At 37.5% G+C, this 21,874-nt stretch overlaps 2 protein-coding genes across 7 annotated transcripts in view; one reads left to right on the top strand and one right to left on the bottom strand.

Moving 5' to 3' along the window:
• Positions 1-18,932, bottom strand: part of Slh (sec1 family domain containing Slh) — a 28,685-nt gene extending 9,753 nt beyond the window's left edge. For 2 of the 5 annotated variants that reach the window (XM_071659466.1, XM_071659464.1), the window contains exons 1-11: positions 18,833-18,932; positions 14,017-14,179; positions 12,560-12,773; positions 11,512-11,599; positions 8,613-8,702; positions 8,234-8,384; positions 5,516-5,733; positions 4,652-4,870; positions 2,274-2,371; positions 1,148-1,327; positions 99-227 (exon numbers count right to left, since the gene is read on the bottom strand). In XM_071659466.1, the coding sequence (XP_071515567.1) occupies positions 99-227; positions 1,148-1,327; positions 2,274-2,371; positions 4,652-4,870; positions 5,516-5,733; positions 8,234-8,384; positions 8,613-8,702; positions 11,512-11,599; positions 12,560-12,773; positions 14,017-14,179; positions 18,833-18,932 (1,650 nt within the window). Of the gene's footprint in view, positions 1-98; positions 228-1,147; positions 1,328-2,273; positions 2,372-4,651; positions 4,871-5,515; positions 5,734-8,233; positions 8,385-8,612; positions 8,703-11,511; positions 11,600-12,559; positions 12,774-14,016; positions 14,180-15,892; positions 15,939-16,955; positions 17,011-17,259; positions 17,405-18,832 lie in introns of those variants that run through there. The other 3 variants (XM_071659468.1, XM_071659467.1, XM_071659469.1) reach the window with 3 other exon arrangements.
• Positions 18,856-21,501, top strand: rho-7 (rhomboid family intramembrane serine protease rho-7). 2 transcript variants are annotated; one of them, XM_071659471.1, is made up of 2 exons: positions 18,856-18,991; positions 20,267-21,501. In XM_071659471.1, exon 2 carries the CDS (start codon positions 20,280-20,282, stop codon positions 21,351-21,353), a length of 1,074 nt encoding a protein of 357 aa, XP_071515572.1. In that variant the 5' UTR covers positions 18,856-18,991; positions 20,267-20,279; the 3' UTR covers positions 21,354-21,501. The 2 variants fall into 2 exon arrangements, with proteins under 2 accessions (XP_071515572.1, XP_071515571.1); XM_071659470.1 differs by lacking the exon at positions 18,856-18,991 and adding an exon at positions 18,998-19,396.
• The last annotated feature ends 373 nt before the right edge of the window (positions 21,502-21,874 follow it).

Here is a 21,874-nt window from a genome sequence, read left to right as displayed (position 1 = left end):
AGTGAAATACTGTTTGGAAAATACAAAAAAAAAAAAAAAAAAAATCCCAACTCTGGATAAATAAAAAAATTTCATGTATTCTATCTGAAACCACTTACATTTTCCTTAAGAACAAAGTTGACACCCTCCACAACAAGTGCAGAACCTTGATTCATCAGCTTGGAAAACATGGAAACTGTCTTGGCAACTCCACCTGTGTACTCTGACATCCCAGCACCAGCAGTCATCTGTTGATATGCAAAATTTTAATAAAGATTTTCCAATAACGAAGTAACAATTTGCTTTTTTCAATATTTGGTTCCCATTTCCAGCATTAGCAAGATAGCACCACTCTTGCTATTTTGCTATTATGTATAATGCACTGAAACCAAAGCCCCTTATCCCTTAGCGAATCCCCATATATCCTTCCCATGCTTCCAAAGACAGTTTCATAAGCTTTGGTTCAGCATGTCACCCCCTATACACCATGTTGCTCCAATTCTCTCTATCCCATGCACACCTCTCACTTTCCTACAAGTTTTGGCCTAAATAACTAAAAGCCTTTTTCACTCCAGCCTACTATCTCCTTCTTGGTCTCCCCTTCCCCATTCCATCTATCTATCTATATCTCTGATGCCTGCTCTCTCCTGGAACTCCCTTAAGGGAGTGGCCATGACAGTAGGCTCTCCACAAATTGTTAATTTCAGCACTGCTTCTTAGTCTTTAGTGCCTTACTCTTAACAAGCCAATGGCAGAGGACAAGCCTACTTAAGTGTTTGCAGAGGCTTCCCCCTTGCTACCTCTAATTCTGACATGTACATCATCTTGATTAATCCTTTTGTCTTTCATCCACACCATATGTCCAGACTATTTTGGGACATCCTTTTTAACTCTGATTCACATTCATACTGTGATTACTACCACACCTCTCTCTTACAGTGTCATATTTTACATGATGTATATGAGCAGATAACTGTAAATAAATAAATCAAACAACTGATCAATTTTGCAAAATATGATTTATCATTTTACAATTCAAAGTACAGTCCTCCATAGAATCTGCTAATATCATGGTTACTACATTTCTCTAAAAAACTCTTTTCAATAAACATATTCCTTTACCACATCTCAACTATCTTTGGGATACAGAAATTAAAAAAAAGGATACCTTCATTAATGATTTCCATCTCTTCATGTAGAGGAGTGCCTTTGTGTCAGCACCAGCTTCAGTTAGCGCTGTGGTATAATCATCAAACTCTACCTCTGTCATGTTTGTGGAGCACAAGTACATTATCATAAAGATTCGAAGTTTATCCATTGGATTACCACAGTCTGGGTCCTTGATTATCTGTGAGCATAAAGAAATCTAATTACTACAAGAATCATAACAACCATCTTTAAACAAATCATTAACATTCCATCTAACAAACACTGCAAGATTACCTATTTCATGTGACATATCAAATAAAGTAATTCCTCATGAAAAAAGTTTAATTCAAGAGTATATCAAGACTGCCATATCTACAAGTATTCACATTCCATACAGACTGTGATAAGTCATTATGATAATTCACAAGGGAATCTCCTACCAATAAACATATTCATATTATGCTGTACGCCTTGTGCCACTATAAATAGGAGTTCACTATTTTCAATTTCTGACAATTCATATGTCCCCTGACCACTAACCCATGACCTCTATATTACCATTACATGGGATTGCGAACTGTGATATCAGCTTTGTTTGGATAGGATATGCCAAGACATGAATCTGATTTTCTTTTTATACATATCTGACATTTCCTGCACTAGTGAGGTAGCGTCAAGAACAGATGACTGAGCCTTAGAGGACAAAATCCTCACTTGGCCCCCTACTCTGTTCCTTCTTTTGAAAAGTAAAACAGTAGGGGAGGGTTTCCAGCATCCCACTCCCACCCCTTTTAGTGAACTTCTAAGACCCACAAGGAATACTTGGGTAGCATTCTTTCTCCCCTATCCCTAGGTATAAATCTGATTTTAGAAAATGTTATATTTTCTAAATCCTAATTAATTTTGGGTTTTGACAATAATCTTACAAGTAGAGTCAGGGTTGAGGTCCGGCAAAAGATAAAATGAATAAGAACTAATTGATATGACTGACAAATGTACAAGCCTTTTAGACTTACATTTCCAATTATAATTGTAAAAATTTCATCAAATGACTAAAATGGAGCAAGGAAGAAAACAATACTTGTTCTCCTAAGTCCCTGTAAATGTTACACTCATAACAGTTGATATATAATATAGTAATTTACCTCTAGTATAGGTCTCTCCAAAGTGTTCCGACCCATTATCTTCTCCTCCATCTCAAAGAAAACATCTAGCTTTCTAGATTTGATACTGTTCAGCAGGGCTGTTAAGGAAAGAGAAAAGTAGCTCTGAAGTATTGGGAGGCATATATACTTTCCATATAAGCTGCTTCAATCAATGATTTTGCCATGTGGTTCTGCTATAAGTTGGCTGGACATTGGCTCCACTGAAAAGCCTTAAAAACTGGGTCAGTTTATTGAATCTTCATACCAATGTGGCTTTGTGAGCAGTATGACACAAATCAATATTGATTATGCATCCACAGAACTTATCACAGAGGAAAACCGATACTACAAAAAGTTGTTGGATGCAACAGGATCATTTAATGAGTTTTCAGATAGGTATAGGTACTTAGGCTGAGTGATAATATTTTCAAAACATATATGTATAGATGGGGCAGAGGGAAAAATGAAAGCAAGGGTAGAAAGAGAGATATTCAAGCTAAAGTTACATTGAAGGACCTAGTCATTGATAACTAACTTATAAGCAGATGATTCAGCATTGCAAGTGGAAAGTGGAGACAAATTACAAACATAGTGGAAGAGTCTTGCATGGCATGGAAAAGAAGGGTGTTGAGAGTAGAAGCAGAAGCTTGTAAGGGTAGAGAAATGATTTATGAAAGGAAGAATAATTATGTGGTAGATCTGTCATACAGTAAATTATAAACATAAACAGGGAGCTGAATGCAAAGCTAAAATGGGTGGTGAACAGTTGGAAGTGGTTAAAGAAATTAGGTATTTGGGCTTAGTACTATACAAAATGGCATAATGGAAGAAGTACAAGAGAGAACAGTCTAAGGGCTGAAGGCAAACAGATACTTGGGGAGAAATATGGGAGGGATGAATGTGATCATGAATGTATAAAAAGGAGACTGATAGAATAGTTCTATCAATCCTTACTTAAGGGTGTAAACCATGATGTAGAACAGAGCAGACAATGTTAGGATTGAGGCTGTTGAAATGAAATACTGGTGGGGTGCTTCTAGCATTAGTAGATGAGATGGGGTATGCAATGCTAAGGTGCACAGATATGAAATATCAGGGAGATGGAAAGATATAAGGTTTGACGTCATAAAATGGCCTAGGCAAAATACCTTAAAGTGGTTTGTTGAATGTGCAGAGGATGTATGATGATAAGTTGGTAAAGAAAATATACAGCAGCATGGAAAAATGAAATAAAATAAGGGGAAGACACCATCCTAGAAAGGAAAAGCACAGGAATATAATGAAAGTGACCCAGTGAGGTGTCAGGGGATGGATGTCTTTTAGATAGGACAGCCTAGAAACTTTTCTGCCATGATCCTACCATCATGGGAGCAAGACATCAAAGATATAGACATATATATTCAATTTTAGCATGAACCCATCCCTAATCCAACCCATAGAATGACCGTCTGTAAGACACAACAAATAATCAACCCTTATCATACTGCCTCCTCCTATGCCTATGTTTTCTTTTTCTTTTCTAACTGTTTATCAATTCAATTTTACCATGAAGCCATTCCTAGCCCCACCCATATAATGACTGTTTGCAAGACATAATAAATAATCCACCCTTATCACACTGCCTCCTCCTGTGCCACATGGTTTTCTTCTTTCTCTTCTCTAACTTTATCTATTCAATGTACCATGAACCCATTCCTAACCCTACCCATATAATGACTGCAAAACACAACAAATAATCTACCATTATCACACTGCCTGCCCCTGTGCCACTAGGTGTTTCTTTTTCTTTTTTTATTTTCTGTTTATCATTACCATACTACAGCTACTTTGGAGCTAAAAAACAGTATAACATATGGAAACAGTCATCTATTCATACAAGAAAGCAAAAATAAGGGTGAGGACTCTAGGCTGTAAACTTATCTATTCTACCAGCACCACACTGCTCATAGAATTCCTTTTCCACCTCATTCACTTTGTAGATTCCAGCATGCATTTTTCTTTATTCATCAAAAGAAGAATGAAGCATGCAGAACCTTCCTCACATGTTTCTGTTCCTATTTCCAATCCTTTAACTAAAACCCCACAGTAAGGCTTCAACTACAATTCTACCAAATAATTTTAGATGCTGGTTGGGCTATCATCTAAGTGACCCAGTGTTAAGCAAACTGAACTAAAAATACATAAAAGGAGAGATGGCTTCATTTCAAATACAAACAAGGAAAAATATTAGTATAAAAGTAAGAAAAGAGAGAAAACAACAACAAGTTTCCAGTAAGACATATATGGCTATCATTCAATAATCTCTCTTTGATCTTACCAGGAAAAATGGCTAATGCATTCTGACACATGTATCAAAAGGTCAATTTCAATCCACTAACCCATGGCAATACTCATGTGCTTATCAATTTCAGCTTTCTTCTTAATCAATTCTGGTAAGGATGTAATTGCTGATGTTAGTTTTGCTGTGTTGTCACTCAACAGGTCAATAGCATCTTCATCTGGCAAATCATTCTTCAAGCCTTTAATGTGGGTCTCTGCTTTCTTGTATTCCTCAAGTTCCTTCTCTACTGCTGCTGCTACATCTGGGAATGCACTACCTGTGAAAAACAAAAAAAAGATGGTGTATTAGGAGGAAAAATGCAAGAGGAGATACTTTCCAAACTTTTTCTCAATGACTAGCTATGCCTACTTGCAGCTGGCAGATGTGCCTACAGCAAAATGGTTGAAGCAATAGATAAAAGTAATAGGAAGGAACATTTAGGCAGGACCATTAGGTACAAGTAGAAGGTAGGAGCATTAGATAGAAGTAGTAGGTAGGAACACTAAGTAAAAGTAGTCTCTTGGAACATTAGATAATGGCTTCTACATACACTCATTAGAGTTTGCCCTCTACCAGTGACCTGTTGAGGGCAAGGCATTAAAAGATATGAAGCGGCACTGAAGTTCATTAGTTATTTGGACCCTATTGCTGTGAGTATCCCATTGAGGAAGTTCCAGCAGGGGACTGGCATCAGAGATAAAGACAGATAGATCAGCACAAATATATTTCATAATAGTCCCTACTCTTTGAAGCTCAAAAAAACAAAAGGCTTAAAAAGGATGTTAAGGTAGATATATACCCCACTCATCAGGGTGACAGAGATTATCAAACTTTTTCACCAGATATATCAAATGAAAAATAAGAATGTATGTAAATATATAATGGAAATATTACAATGGTTCTTACTAATTACATATATCACCTTTGTGAGCTTTCCAGAAGCCATCCAAATTGCTAAGATCATATTCTTTTGTTTTGGTTCTGTTGGTAGGGTGAGCTGCATCCTGTTCTGTCACTGTTATCCGATTGAGGCTCAAATTCAATACGTCATGAACAAGTGCCTGATATGTCCATGTGTGGTGCAGTGGGGTGGCCAAGTCAACATTACGATCAACAATAACCAATAAAGGTCTCTGGAAGCTGTAAGAAAAAATACTTTAACAATAGCACAAACTTATTTCTGCTATGTGAATACACTAATCCCAAAGTAGTGTGTATGATTACATTTCTGTAATCCCTGCCATTTTACTTCTGCATACTCTATTAAAAAGAAAAAAAAAAGAAAACAGATCAAGTTCCTGGACACCACAAATTGCTAAAACAAAATATAATCAAAATAAATGAAAGAAATACAAACAAACATATCATGAGATATCCTTATACATACACTAGTAAAACCCTCTGACTTGGATTTTGATAAATATAGTAGTAAAGCTATGTGGGAGTAAAAGACAAGATTCACCATAAGATAGAGGGCAATTTTTCTATAAGTTTTCCAGCCTTACTGGATCTGTTCTTCTTGAAAGCTAGCAGCAACTTATAAATCTGCCTGAAACAAACCTCATTTTTCTTCACAGTTTGTACTATGGAATCATGCACCCTGTGTTTCTTTGGTAGCTTATCTAATGACTTATATTCATATTCTTCTTGTCAATACCCAGTAACTTTTGAAGCCTTTATGTAAAACTAGATTTCCCTGACAGAATATTAGAGTCTTAGATTAGTCAGTGCTAGCAACTAACTGTTTATTTTCACTGAATACAAATATTACCTGAAACTATGAAAAATGCTAAACTGAAAATATCAAATGACTATTTGGAGTAAGGCAGAGGGTGAGAGATAACAATAAAATCAGGATAGGACAAGATAAAGAAATGGATAAAAATAATCTAAGCACAACTATGTCAAATCTAAAAACTGGATACAGACTACCAAATAAAAGCAAAATATAGATTTTTTTTTTTTTTTGCTTTGTCGCTGTCTCCCGCGTTTGCAAGGTAGCACAAGGAAACAGACGAAAGAAATGGCCTAACCCACCCCCATACACATGTATATACATACACATCCACACATGCAAATATACATACCTACACAGCTTTCCATGGTTTACCCCAGACGCTTCACATGCCCTGATTCAATCCACTGACAGCACGTCAACCCCGGTATACCACATCGATCCAATTCACTCTATTCCTTGCCCTCCTTTCACCCTCCTGCATGTTCAGGCCCCGATCACACAAAATCTTTTTCATTCCATCTTTCCACCTCCAATTTGGTCTCCCACTTCTCCTCGTTCCCTCCACCTCCGACACATATATCCTCTTGGTCAATCTTTCCTCACTCATTCTCTCCATGTGCCCAAACCATTTCAAAACACCCTCTTCTGCTCTCTCAACCACGCTCTTTTTATTTCCACACATCTCTCTTACCCTTACGTTACTTACTCGATCAAACCACCTCACGCCACACACTGTCCTCAAACATCTCATTTCCAGCACATCCACCCTCCTGCGCACAACTCTATCCATAGCCCACACCTCGCAACCATACAACATTGTTGGAACCACAATTCCTTCAAACATACCCATTTTTGCTTTCCGAGATAATGTTCTCGACTTCCACACATTCTTCAAGGCTCCCAGGATTTTCGCCCCCTCCCCCACCCTATGATCCACTTCCACTTCCATGGTTCCATCCGCTGCCAGATCCACTCCCAGATATCTAAAACACTTTACTTCCTCCAGTTTTTCTCCATTCAAACTTACCTCCCAATTGACTTGACCCTCAACCCTACTGTACCTAATAACCTTGCTCTTATTCACATTTACTCTTAACTTTCTTCTTTCACACACTTTACCAAACTCAGTCACCAGCTTCTGCAGTTTCTCACATGAATCAGCCACCAGCGCCGTACTATCAGCAAACAACAACTGACTCACTTCCCAAGCTCTCTCATCCACAACAGACTTCATACTTGCCCCTCTTTCCAAAACTCTTGCATTCACCTCCCTAACAACCCCATCCATAAACAAATTAAACAACCATGGAGACATCACACACCCCTGCCACAAACCTACATTCACTGAGAACCAATCACTTTCCTCTCTTCCTACACGTACACATGCCTTACATCCTCGATAAAAACTTTTCACTGCTTCTAACAACTTGCCTCCCACACCATATATTCTTAATACCTTCCACAGAGCATCTCTATCAACTCTATCATATGCCTTCTCCAGATCCATAAATGCTACATACAAATCCATCTGCTTTTCTAAGTATTTCTCACATACATTCTTCAAAGCAAACACCTGATCCACACATCCTCTACCACTTCTGAAACCACACTGCTCTTCCCCAATCTGATGCTCTGTACATGCCTTCATCCTCTCAATCAATACCCTCCCATATAATTTACCAGGAATACTCAACAAACTTATACCTCTGTAATTTGAGCACTCACTCTTATCACCTTTGCCTTTGTGCAATGGCACTATTTCCAAAAAAAATGGAGCAACAAAGAAACAGCCATGTTAATTTCTTTCTCCCACACAACTCAGCCCTTCTTTCTTGGTACTATTTCCTTGGGTGATTGTGGTTGACTGATCTACTGTTCACTAATATTCAGAAATCATCTAACCTTAACTGACCAGCTGCAAATGAATCTGTGCCAAGACCGGTGAAAAAGGAATTTCGAGTGTCCCGTAAATTTTCTCGAAGTTTTTTGTCCAATCGTTCTCCTACACTCTCTGCTGCATTGCCCCTTTGACATCGTATGATTGGAACTTGACCTGTCAAATCCATTTAAAAGCTGAAACATGACTTAGCAGAAAATACATTATGTTCACCAATTTCTAAATGCAATATACATATCAACTCTACAAATGCTAAGAAACATTATTTCAAAATAGATTAACTATCACAACTGGAAAAATATGAGATCAAATTTTACTGTTTTTTCATGAGATATATAACTTACACATAAAAACATGTGAATACCAGGTGATGAAATTTCTTACCCAGATTGACAAAAACTGAAAACAGGTTGTCAACAATGGAGTCCATGATAAAATCAATATCTGAATCCTTTACATCACCGCGATTAATTGCTGAAATATACAATTCATTATTACCGATGTGTACAAAATCATCCAAAAATTTTCAGAAGTAGGTAGGATTGATTATAGATGAAAAGTATATGTTTATGTTGCTAGAGACACTAAGGTTAGTTTTACTTCTAAAGAATCTACAATCTAAACAGTCTATTCCCATTAGCAAGGGCATATGGTGAATAAAACCAGGAAATATATAACCAGGAAATATATAACTATGCATTCCTAGTTTTATATATATGATAACTATGCATCCCTAGTTTTATGCATATGACAGTGAGAACATATATCACTCTAATCAATGCACTTTAAACACATTTATCATTATATGGGCCATCAGCTGGTACTTAATCACATTTCTATCTTTGAGGGCAAAGTGGTATCACTGTCTATGTTCTGTAATGACTCCTATGACACTGTCTCCTGGAATAACTCAGGGACTCAGCACCTCATACACTTGGTCTTACATGGATTTTCTTTCATTCACATGTTTAAGCATAACAGCACATATCTCTGACTTTACCTATCTCATAGGCTCTACCTGACTATACCACCTTAAAAAACTTTCAACCATTCACCTTTCTAATGATTTTCCCTATCTGAAACATCTATACTCCTCAATCATTCTTTAATTTATTCAGTATTCATTTCATTGATAATATTCATGCTCTTCATCCATACTGCTCTTATACCTTAATGATCTATACCTATGATTTAACACCATAAAAAACTTGTTGGAACAATTGTGACTCCTCATTCACTAAAATTCTGAACCCCTACAACCATTTTTCTTCATTAAGGCATGGAAAGAAATGGATTCTGCATTAACACATGGTAAAAAAAGGATGAATCTTTAATATTTCAGTAACAGTATGGCCTGTACTTACTTATAATACTGGTATTTTAGTGCCGCTTTAATGGGGTGAATAAAATGCATCCACACTCACAACTCATTCATTTATTTATATTTATTTTGCTTTGTCGCTGTCTCCCGCGTTAGCGAGGTAGCGCAAGGAAACAGAAGAAAGAATGGCCCAACCCACCCACATACACATGTATATACATACACGTCCACACACGCAAATATACATACCTATACATCTCAATGTACACATACATATACAGACATATACATATATACACATGTACATAATTCATACTGTCTGCCTTTATTCATTCCCATTGCCACCTTGCCACACATGGAATAACAACCCCCTCCCCCCTCATGTGTGCGAGGTAGCGCTAGGAAAAGACAACAAAGGGCACATTCGTTCACACTCAGTCTCTAGCTGTCATGTAATAATGCACCGAAACCACAGCTCCCTTTCCACATCCAGGCCCCACAGAACTTTCCATGGTTTACCCCAGACGCTTCACATGCCCTGGTTCAATCCATTGACAGCACGTCGACCCCGGTATACCACATCGATCCAATTCACTCTATTCCTTGCATGCCCTTCACCCTCCTGCATGTTCAGGCCCCGATCACTCAAAATCTTTTTCATTCCATCTTTCCACCTCCAATTTGGTCTCCCACTTCTCCTTGTTCCCTCCACCTCTGACACATATATCCTCTTGGTCAATCTTTCCTCACTCATTCTCTCCATGTGACCAAACCATTTCAAAACACCCTCTTCTGCTCTCTCAACCACACTCTTTTTTATTTCCACACATCTCTTACCTTTACATTACTTACTCGATCAAACCACCTCACACCACATATTGTCCTCAAACATCTAATTTCCAGCACATCCACCCTCCTGCGTACAACTCTATCCATAGCCCACGCCTCGCAACCATACAACATTGTTGGAACCACTATTCCTTCAAACATACCCATTTTTGCTTTCTGAGATAATGTTCTCGACTTCCAAACATTCTTTAAGGCTCCCAGGATTTTCGCCCCCTCCCCCACCCTATGATTCACTTCCACTTCCATGGTTCCATCCGCTGCCAGATCCACTCCCAGACATCTAAAACACTTTACTTCCTCCAGTTTTTCTCCATTCAAACTTGGAGCATGAGTTTAAATCAAAACCTGGTGGAAGTAGAGTATTTCAGATACCTAGGAGTAGAAATGGCAGTGGATGAAATAAGCTACATGGTGGGTGAGGAGGCTATGGTCCTGAGTGCAATTACGAATGTGTGGAAAAAGTGGTCACTGTTTGTGAGAGCAAGATGGGTATGTTTGATGGTATTGTAGACCCGATGGTGCTGTATGTTTGTGAGATGTGGGACCCACATAAGAAAAAATATGGACGAGGGTGGATATTGGAAATTAAAAGCATGAGCACAATATGTAGTGTGATGAGGATTGATCAAGCAAGGAATGACACAGTGAGAAAGCAGTGTGATAATATGCAAAGTACGTTTAAGAGAGCCAAGTAGAGTGTGCTGAAACAGTTTGGATATGTGTAAAGGATGAGTGAGGAGAGACTGACTAAAACAGTATATGTGTCAGATGTAAAGAGAAAAAGGAGCAGAATAAACGAGGACAAGAGAATGGATGGATAACAGATACTTTGAGTGATGACGGCCCAAACATGCAGGTTAGTGGAATGTGTTTGCAATAAGGCAAATTGGAGTGATGGTGTATACAAGGGGCAACATGCTGTCAACAGGCTGATTCGAAGCATATGAAGCAATCAAGGAAAACCACAGAAAGATCTGTGGGGCTTGGCTATGTATAGGGCTCTGGTTTCAGTTCATTTTGCATGACAGCTATGCAGAAAGTGGCAAACAAGAATGCAAAAGAAATCCAGGTAAAATAAAAATGCTGTGTACTGGGACAAGTCCAACAACGTACCATAATATGAGAGTGAATCAGATCCTTGATGTTTCATTGTGAACATGTCATCCTCTAAACTGATGAAATTTACATACTGGTCATACACCTGAAAGAGAAACAAGAAAAAAGTAATTTTTTTTCCAAAAGTAAAACTGGATGTAACAGACAGCTGTCATGTGAAAACAAGCTCAAGAGAAAGAAAGAAAGCTCTCCCCATCCTCATTTCATATCTGGAGATCTAAATAATATCATCCACAATCCCCTCCACCCCTCAATCAGCAGTGGACCAAGCCAACACAGAGGTATTCATAAAACTTTCTGGATATTTTCAGTTACTTTTGAATGCTAATCTATCATCTCTTATATGGAAAATGAAAGTTATGAATCAAGAAAAACCCTTTCTACCCTTAGCTACCTGAAAGATAATGTTGGCATGGTTCAGCCTGGATCCACCTTCTGACCCTTTCTGACCAATCAACATACTCCATTCAGCAATAATGTCATCATCCCAGGTTGCTGGTAGAAATGCAACTCATTAATCGCAAAACACAGAAGTCAACCAGGTACTGAAAGCGAGGGAAAGGAAGGGAAGGACACACACAACCAGGAAATTGCTTAAGGATACTGCCACAGGGGAAAAGTTTTTTCATTCTTCAAAGTTTACATTTCTCTCAAAAGCATACCAACATTAAGGAGGATCAGAGAAAACTTTCATCAAGAGGCAAGTATATATATATTCATTCTAATTTAATTACCATTTCCCCTGTTAGCAAAGTACCACCAAGAACAGTCAAGGAAAGGCTAGCTGTCATGTAAAATACACAGAAACCACAGCTCTCTGTCCACAACCAAGCTACAGACCTTTCCACAATATCCAGTTAACTTCAGGTAATTATATCAGAGGGTAGCTACCAAGAAAAACAACATAATTCAGCAAGATAAGTGATAACCTGAGTGGACTAATGTATATCAAGTCATACTTTTGATGAGGGATTCCTATCATTAAGACTTGCTTATTATCAATATATAAAAGTTTAATATAAAATAATCAGTTCCATCATATCACCTTCTTAATATTTGCTTGACATCCAGCTTGTAATGCTGCCAAGGCTAAATCTTCCATCTTTTGTCGGCTGATTGGAGAGATGAAATTTAGATAATACGATGAGTACAGACCATCACTAAAATCCTGGCCTATTCTTATCAAATTTTCTTCAGTTGGTTGACAAAAATATATGGCAGGTACATCAGGCACTTCCCCTCGTTCACAATGGAGTAACCTGAGGAATATGATTAACTTTGAACACATACACATCTCTAACTACATTCCTACTTCCACTATTAAGTAGTGTTCCATGATATATCTAAAATACTATTCACCATATAGCCTCTTTCATTTGTTTCTAGTTTTCCTCCCTATGAACACCAGCTTACAGCCTCAGAAAGAAGAATATCATGAGATGAGAAAATGGTGGAGGGTCATGCAGAAAGGGAATGAAGATAATGGAGAATAAAACAGTGCCTTGGGGAACTCATTTACAGAAACAGCAAGTTTGTGAGGTATTACTGTAGATGATGACTGTTTAGAAGCTGAACACAAAGTCTGCTGCATTTCATTTCTTTTTGTTTTGTGGTGTGGTGTGGAATATTTTTTCCTAAGAGCATGTGATGAAGTACTGTCATTTTATTTTCTATGGTGAGCAGCATGGTACCTATTGTCAGTAAGAGAAGGCCTAAAGCATCCACAACAATATATTAACATTCCCCCCACTGTTCTGTGTAAATCATCTTTTTGTGTAGAACATTACATGATGATGAAGTAAACAAAATGAAACTACCTTTAGTCTCAGAACCCATGAGATTGTAGTTTTCTACACATATAACTTAATCATATTCAGCCACTATACCATAAAAATATTAACACTACTGTAATCTATCACCACAGCATGTTAATACAGTAACACAGTACCCAGAATTACCTTTTTCATATTTACATCAATGTATCCACATCTATGAAAAATTTATTATGACATGTGCAAAGACTGGGATGGGGAGTAAACACAGGTGAGAGGTTCTGAGCTCTATTTTTCAAATGTCTTGTCTTAGACAAGCTGAAGAGTTATAGAAATGAAGCTGAACAGCTTTTACCAGTGCTTAATCACCATCCCAATCAACATATCCACATCTATTATTCTTTTATACACAACTTACTGAATTATTTCCACACTACATTCTTTTCTTCTGTTATCAAAATATCTGTATCCTCCTAAACTATTCTAAAATCATTCTTGAACAACCCTATGAAGCCTCACAAAACGTTTCCCACTACCATGTGTATTTCTGCACAGGTTAAAGATACTATATTCTACATTCAAGATCAAATGTTTCCTTTAAATCAGAACAAACATCTAAGCTAGTAATGCATTTTTTTTGATATCACAACACTAGACAGACAAAATCTAGCCTTACTGAAAAAACTTATCAACAGTTACAGAAACAACAAAGCACTTAGCAATTTCTTACATGTGGAGTGTGATACCCATTTCTCGCAGATCTTTAACAGAAAGAAGTGGCGAGATAATATCTTGTCCATGTTTGTCATAGATCAACACAGAGAATGTTGTTTCACTTCCCACAGTAGTGTTTCCTACACCACTGTTCAAGTTAATCATGCGCCGAAGCGATGCTGAAAAAGTCAACATGATGTTATGGGTACAGTAAAGCAAAACAGTATTTAGAAATCTCTAATTTTTGAAAATGCAAACATATGTACTTGTACATATTCATTTATATGTACATTTATTACACACACAATACAAAGAATTAATAATCCTCAACAAGTACAAAAGCTTAAGAGGAAGCTGTAGTCACATAAAGCTCGTGAAACACATGGCACCACACCTTTTATACTCACAAGTATGAATAAACCCACGAAAAACAACTGATGTCAATTTAGACCTCACTCAACAAGGGTAATGTTCTGCAAGGATTGATAATAGCTGATGTAGTGCCAATGTTCAACAAAAAGATGACTACAAAAGAGCCCTGAACTCGAAACCTGTATCAATAATGAGCATGGCCAAGCAAGATAACTGAGAAGACAACCAGAGAAGAACCAGATTATTTCTTGACTGGCACAAACTACTTCAGTTACAAGCATCATAGATTCAGAAAGAGATCATGCAAGAAATCTAGTGGGTATCAACAATATAGTAGACAACACCTTAACAAAAAAAAAATGTATGCGGATTTTGTACTCATGTACTGCAAGAAGGACTATGATGCTGTTCCCTAACAAAGGTGGGTGAAATTAGAGCTACAAGCAAAGAGTGATTGAGGACTACATAAATAAAGTGCTATTTTTCAAACGGGAAGAAGCAGAGAACACAACTCAGAAGAGGCTTTTTGAACTGGATGAGTGGCCTTGGGAACAAGTTTCCTCACAGATCAATACTGGAGGCAACACTATTTCTGAACTTAGCAAATACTGTAGTACAAAAGAACCCATTACCCACAGCATATTTTTGATGTGGTGGTGAAACAGATGAAAGAGACTTTTTTCAAGCTATGTACAATGGAAAAAATGAGGGGTTAATTAATGAAAACATAGGCAATACACTTGTACAATATCAAAAGAACCTACAAAAACCTTACCCAGTAACATAAATGATTGTAGACATACCACAATTATATTCATCTCCCATTAGGATCACATGATTCCTCTTTGTTGTCTACTTATTAACATCTGTTGCTATATAGACTGTGCATTTCTATGAGTGTGACTGGGTCATTATCAGAATAATGAAAATAATAATGAATCTTGGCTACTTGAGAAATTACATACATTTATCATATCTTCATTTTTGTGAGTATACTACCTACTTTTTACTTTCATTAACCCTAAATTTTCCCTGATACCTAAAACTGCCTAATCTAATATCTTTCAATAAAGTGTGAAGATTCAACTCATACTCCAAAACTACTACATTTGGTGATATTTTACAAGACAGGTGTGCTTTTCCTAGAAGTATAACTGTGTTCTCATTGAATTTTTTTTTGCCCCCTGTAAAGAAATAATTTAGAGTGCAGGACTTCATTTTCTTACTCATAAATCTGATTCTTTAATATCAAATACATTGTTGGTGGTAAGGTAATAAGGAATAGTGAAATTGTAAGGTTAAATAACAAAGGAGTGATGCCTATTGTAACACATCAAAGTGTGTGTCCATCCAACACTTCGACCACCTTCATATATCTCCTCCCAAGTATCACTGACATGGACTTATGGTTCACATGCATAATGTTGTGTCCGCTCAACTTTTACTAGGATATCGACCTGTCTGGTAAGTCTCTGAAGCAGGGGACATGCCTTACTTCTCCTGCAAACTAGGATACCAACCTGTCTGGTAAGTCTCTGAAGCAGGGGACATGCCTTACTTCTGCAAACTATGTGACGGTGCCAATGCCAACAATCTTCAGCATTACTGCCCTGAGTGTCCCTTAGCAGGAACCTACTGCCTCAAGGACAGTCCCTGACTGATATATGTAATCATCTGATAAAAGTCAATAATTTGAAAATCATTCTTAAGCGACATTCTTATACTCCTGTATAAACCCCACTATATCTACGTTACTAAACAGACGAGTTCCTCTGTATATAATGGCTGGCCTCATGGTTTTGTTATTAGGTACGTTGCCCCTTAGGCATAATAAATTCATTATAACAAAAAACAGTTCCAAATGTCTGGGTTTCATCTGTGTTGATATTTCATCGTTATCATAAATGTGTGCCTCTTCAAGTTGCCACAATTCCCGTATTATGGAAGGTATATTGTAAGTGCTGATAAACATAGATATAGAAATCTGAAGCTGTCTGGGAAAAATCTTACATGCATTAACCTAACCCCTAAATTTAAGGAGACATTTGATCTTACTCATCATATATGCAAAACACAGACCCAGCTGGATTTGAATGTTACAGCACAAGGTGACATTCGGAGGAATCCATAAACAACAAAGGAAATACAGACTTTACAAGCAAGTTCTCTTGTATTACACATTCAACAGGTACATATAAAAACATGACCCATATAAAGCTGCAGAATCTATACGAGCAACAGTTTAATGATTTTTGTCAGATGTCCACAGGATGGTCACTAATGTCTTTGCATATATTGTGAGGACATCAGAAAATGAATGAATGCCATTAGCGTCCTACTTATCCCATCAACTAGATCTAAACGAAAGTGATATGAACTATTCAGTTTAAAGGTTTTTCCACACTATTTCCCTCTACTTCAAAACCCTGCTCATTTAAGGAAAACAGAATTGATGGAGTCTGTGATGCTACACCTACAATGTTACACCCTTTGTGCACCTTACACATTATAAGAATTACACTGGAACCAAAATCGATATTTTCTATCAATTCTTTTCTGCACGTCGGTCTTCAATAGTTTTACCTTCAATTCTGTAAATATTGTGCATAACCCAATCAGTCATTATCAAAAGTTAGTAACGATGCTGAGCCACTCAATTTCCAAAGTTCCCACATTTTCATTTCTTTAACTCAGTAGTGCCTACTGGTAAATATAATTACTAAAGAAATTACAACTGCCTCAAAGTTATTCCAAGTGACACACAAAATGTTAACAGCTGGTTCCTTTTAAACAGTCTCCTTTTCACACTGAATATGCTAGTTATGAGTCTTGTTTATCATATTTTCGAGTGAATTGCCATTTTTCTTCACAAAGATCAAGAAATTACCTATCTGCTTTTCCCGTAAGCTCACTGCCATGATTTGTTTACGTGGAGGACTGGCAAAAGGAGGGAAGATATAAAAGTTTCAGCTGTCAAGTGGCCCATGATACTTTTCATGCAACTTTCCAACTTTATTATGATGAACTTCTTATACTTTATTTTTTTTGAGATCTCACTCATCGAACAGAATGTATGTTCAATTGTAGAACTTCCCCAAAGTATATATTTTTCATAAAGGAAGATATAAAACATATTCTTTTAAATGAATACAAAAATTGGTAAATATTGAATGCATTTTTTTGTTACAGGAACCCTAAATGAAATTTAAAGTATCATCAATATAATCATACATTTTGTTTACATTTTCTTCATGGTTGTAAGAATTTTCTTCCTAAGCTGCAACTGGAGACTTTATCATGATGTTTAAGTACTGACGTCATGCATGTGCATTTATTTGAATACATTGCATTCCTGATTCGGGTTGTTAATGCAGATAATATACAGGTCGTCATCAGTCACTGAGTCTGTTGTTGCATCCTTATAGATCCTAGATTCCCTGAGCAAAGCAAATCACTATCGTACATGGACCCCTTTCATGGAGCTCCTGCAGCTTGAGGCTGCACTTATGCAATAACGCACGAGCTGGGAAATGGAATCCTATGAGTAGAGCTGAGGTGTGCTGAAATGGGAGGAACAAATGGAGAATATGAACAAGGATATATGTGTCAGAATTAGAGGAAACAAGAAGAGGGAAACTAAAACTGGTGACGGAAGGATGGAGTTAAGGCTTTAGGCCTAAATTTGCAGGAGGGTGAAAGGCATGCTTGGGATAGAGTGTCATGAAATGATGTGGTATGCGGGGGGAGACGTGCTGTCTATGCCTGCTTTACATACAAGGGAATATGAAGTAGACGGAGGTAGCCTCGAACTATAAGGGCCCTGGTTGTGGAATGGAACTGAGATTTCGGTGTATTACACATTACAATATGGTGAATGGATGTGAGAGAGAGTCCTTTCCTTCGTCAGTTCCTGGCGCTACCTCCCTAACGCGGGAAACAGCCATTTCCCGCGTTAGCGGGTATCGTTAAGAACAGAGGACTGAGCCTGAGGGAAAATCCTCACTTGGCCCCCTTCTTTGTTACTTATTTAGAGAGAAGTAAAAACTGGAGGGGAGGATTAAAACATGTTCACTTCCAGCATGAACGAGGTAGCGTCAAGAACAGATGACAGACACAAACAAATTAAAGAAACTGATATTCTGTCTTTCACTGGATATCGACCTTATAAGCCTTACATCAATACGATTCAATATTCAGTTTGAAACACTATGTAGAAAAGCGGCTAACAAGAACAATCACTTATGTTAGGGAACACAAGAAACTGAGTAAAGAATGTGTTGAAAACAAATTGCTTTTGCATTATCAAAGTGGAAGAATGGAATAAGTTAAGCGATGAAATTGTGAATAATGATCACTGACTACAAAAATTCCAGTTGTATTCTATTACAGAAAATTGGAGGAGATGCCCCACATTATACAGCCTCCTCGATGTACTGTACAAATTGGTAATGACACTTAACTCTTAGGACTGTGTACAATGCTCCTTTCATATTCCAAAAGTTGAGGTCCAACTTTTCCAAACGTGTGTGTGTGTTCTGATGTCATTATTTCTGACGTCATCCAACTCTCCAGCTGTGGCTTAGTAAAATCCTCAACCCATTACTTATATCATACAGAAGGCAAGTTTGTTGAGGCTGGCAATTCTACTCTACCGAATTCATTCATACTTCAAAAGTTGCAATGGTCCTGGCCATTTAATAACTCACCCAGGATCGAATTACCCATAATATATGATACTAGTGAATTCGTGAACTCCCCCAAGTGAAGCATTTAACTTTTTTTTTTTGTTCAATTGTAGGAGTATGTCATCTTTGCCATGAAGAATACTTGGCCAAGGTGTCTTGATAGCCATCTCACTTTTAGGGAATCGTGTGATTCCTTGGATGGATGGTATTAATGGCTAACGTCCGGTGAAATTTTAGGCGGTAAAGTTTTTAAGAACGCGGCGATTTGAACTCAAGGATATCGACTGAATTCACACCTATTGGTTATCGTGCCATTTAGTCAGCGTTTGTGTGTATAAGGTAATTTTGCTATTGAACCTCATATCTTGTTACAACCAAGTTTATCTCCGCACGGCTTGGATATTAAGTGATTTTGTTTACGTGTTAGTGGAATCCCCCGTAACACCGATTATTACTTTTTAAAATACACAGTAGATGTCATATTGAAACTATTGACTTATTGTTAGTACTAGAGACTTCCAGCACTGGGATATTTATATTTGGGGCATCTGTAGCACGTATGATTTGTGCTAACGTAAAATGAACCAAGTGCCTCCTAGTGAGACATATCAACACCAGTGTAGTGCTGTTCACTATTGTAGTAATACACTTTCACTGCAAGTATTTTTTTTATTTCCCTTGATGAGTTGAGGCCTATATCACTTATTTATTTTTCTCCTTTGACAGTCTTTCATATGATGTAAGAGAAATTGCATTACTTCTAACATTTAAAACACTTGTGTCAAAGACCAGGAACCCCAGAGCATCCCATTAGTGGGCTTGATGTTATGTAACATTCATGAAAATTAAGGTCAATAAATTCTATAAAAAGATAAATGTCATGACTCAGCTTGGTTTTCTGTTGTATTTCACAAACTCTGCTGCTCTAATCATAAAGTTTAGTGGTATTTGAAATTTGGGGATATTTGTGGTAGTGTAGTGCTTAGAGCAGATACCCAGCCTCTTTTGATGCAGCGTCACTCCTTAAACTTGGGACATCCTTTAAGGTGTACTTAATATCTCCAGTTGAATTACCCTTGATTTCACTATCTTTGTAGAATTTGGTAATGGTTAAGGTGACTATCTAATTCTAATACATATATAAGCATATGTTTTATATTGTAAATTTCTCACAGCAACCATATGAAAGTTCTATCTCTTTTATTCCAGAATTGGTGGGACCATGACAGTCCTGTCACGGTTTTCAAGAGCCTTACAATTTAGGAGAGATGTGTCTTTACGCTGGTTGTTTGGGAAAGGTAATAGGACTCCAAATGCAACTATATCTCGAGGTCTCCGGCAACCTCGTGGGAGAAACAGAAAAGGTGGAATGAATCTAGCCCCTGAAGCCTTTACAGAAGTTCCAAATGAAAATAATATGAGACCTGGTCTCATAAAAAGTGTTATATTTGCAAGTGGGTTTTGTGGTACTGTGTTTCTCTCTGCAACAGTGTGGCAATATGAGTCAATACGTTATGATATGCAAAATAAATCTTGGACCAAGTGGGCCCAAAAACACTGGAATCAGCTAGAAGGCTGGGAACAGAAAGAAGGTGATTTTCGTAAAATGATAAACAAGTGGTGGAATGGGCTTAATGAAGGTGAAAAGGTGTTTTGGCCAATATGCTTCATCAATGCTGTGGTGTATGCCTGTTGGAATAACCCTGCCTTACAGCAAACTATGTTACGGTACTTCTGTTCAAATCCGGCAGCTCATGCTGTCTGTTGGCCAATGTTCTTGTCCACTTTTAGCCATTTTGCATTCTTCCATTTTGCTATGAATATGTATGTTCTACATAGTTTTAGCTCCAGTGTATGTGGTTCATTAGGTAAAGAACAATTTCTTGCCATGTACCTGAGTGGTGGAGTAATATCATCCCTCGCCAGTTACGTGTTCAAAGTGGCCATGCGTTGTCCTGGGCCATCACTTGGTGCCTCTGGGGCTATTATGGCTCTACTTGGCTACTTTTGCACACGCAATCCTGATGCTCAACTTGGCATTGTCTTTATTCCAGGATTGAATTTTTCTGCAGACATTGCTCTCAAAGGGGTCATGTGCTTAGATGCTGTTGGAATGGCCTTAGGATGGCGAATGTTTGATCATGCTGCCCATTTGGGAGGGGCAGTATTTGGTCTCACTTATGCCTATTTTGGTTCTAAATATATATGGGCAAACAATCAGTCAATTATGAAGAAGTGGCATGAATTAAGAACGCAAATAAGTGCAAAATCAGAAGGAAAAAAGAAAGAGGAGTAGAAACAGTGAAATTTTAGTGCTTTTTGCAGTGATTGCATATACCTAGACATACTTTAAAGTACTATCAGAGGATGATCCTGTTATTTCATAATTTTTTATGTAACTTCAACAAAAAATGTATATATCTATAATAAAAGATTATTACAGACTTCCTATCATGTTTCTTCATATACTTTATCGGAAAATTTTAGACCATGTTATCTTTAACTCTGACCCCTTTAACATGGGGTTTGTTCAACCGCAAACATGCACTTTATTTTGGAATTAACTTTGCAGAATGGGGTTTCCCAGTCCTATGGGCTTATAAGAGGGCAGACACACCCACCACTTTCTGGAATAGACTTGGCATAAAGTTACCTTAAGAACTATATTTTTCTTTGGTATGTACTTATATATCTTCAGATTAGGTAACACATCTTTGTTGTTTTATAGTTACTGAATTTGTAATAATTTAAATCCACCTAAGTAAATTCTTTCTAGGAATGCTTAGTTCCATCCCGTGAACTTCTGAAGGTTTTCAG

Source organism: Panulirus ornatus, chromosome 68 (assembly GCF_036320965.1).
Source record: "Panulirus ornatus isolate Po-2019 chromosome 68, ASM3632096v1, whole genome shotgun sequence".
NCBI classification, from domain to species: domain Eukaryota; kingdom Metazoa; phylum Arthropoda; class Malacostraca; order Decapoda; family Palinuridae; genus Panulirus; species Panulirus ornatus.
The sequence above is the reverse complement of the archived record's forward strand: the minus strand, read 5'-3'. Positions and strand labels throughout refer to the sequence as shown.

Coding starts and splice junctions, on each gene's coding strand:
- rho-7 (XM_071659471.1), top strand. CDS start 20,280: ATGACAGTCCTGTCACGGTTTTCAAGAGCCTTACAATTTAGGAGAGAT.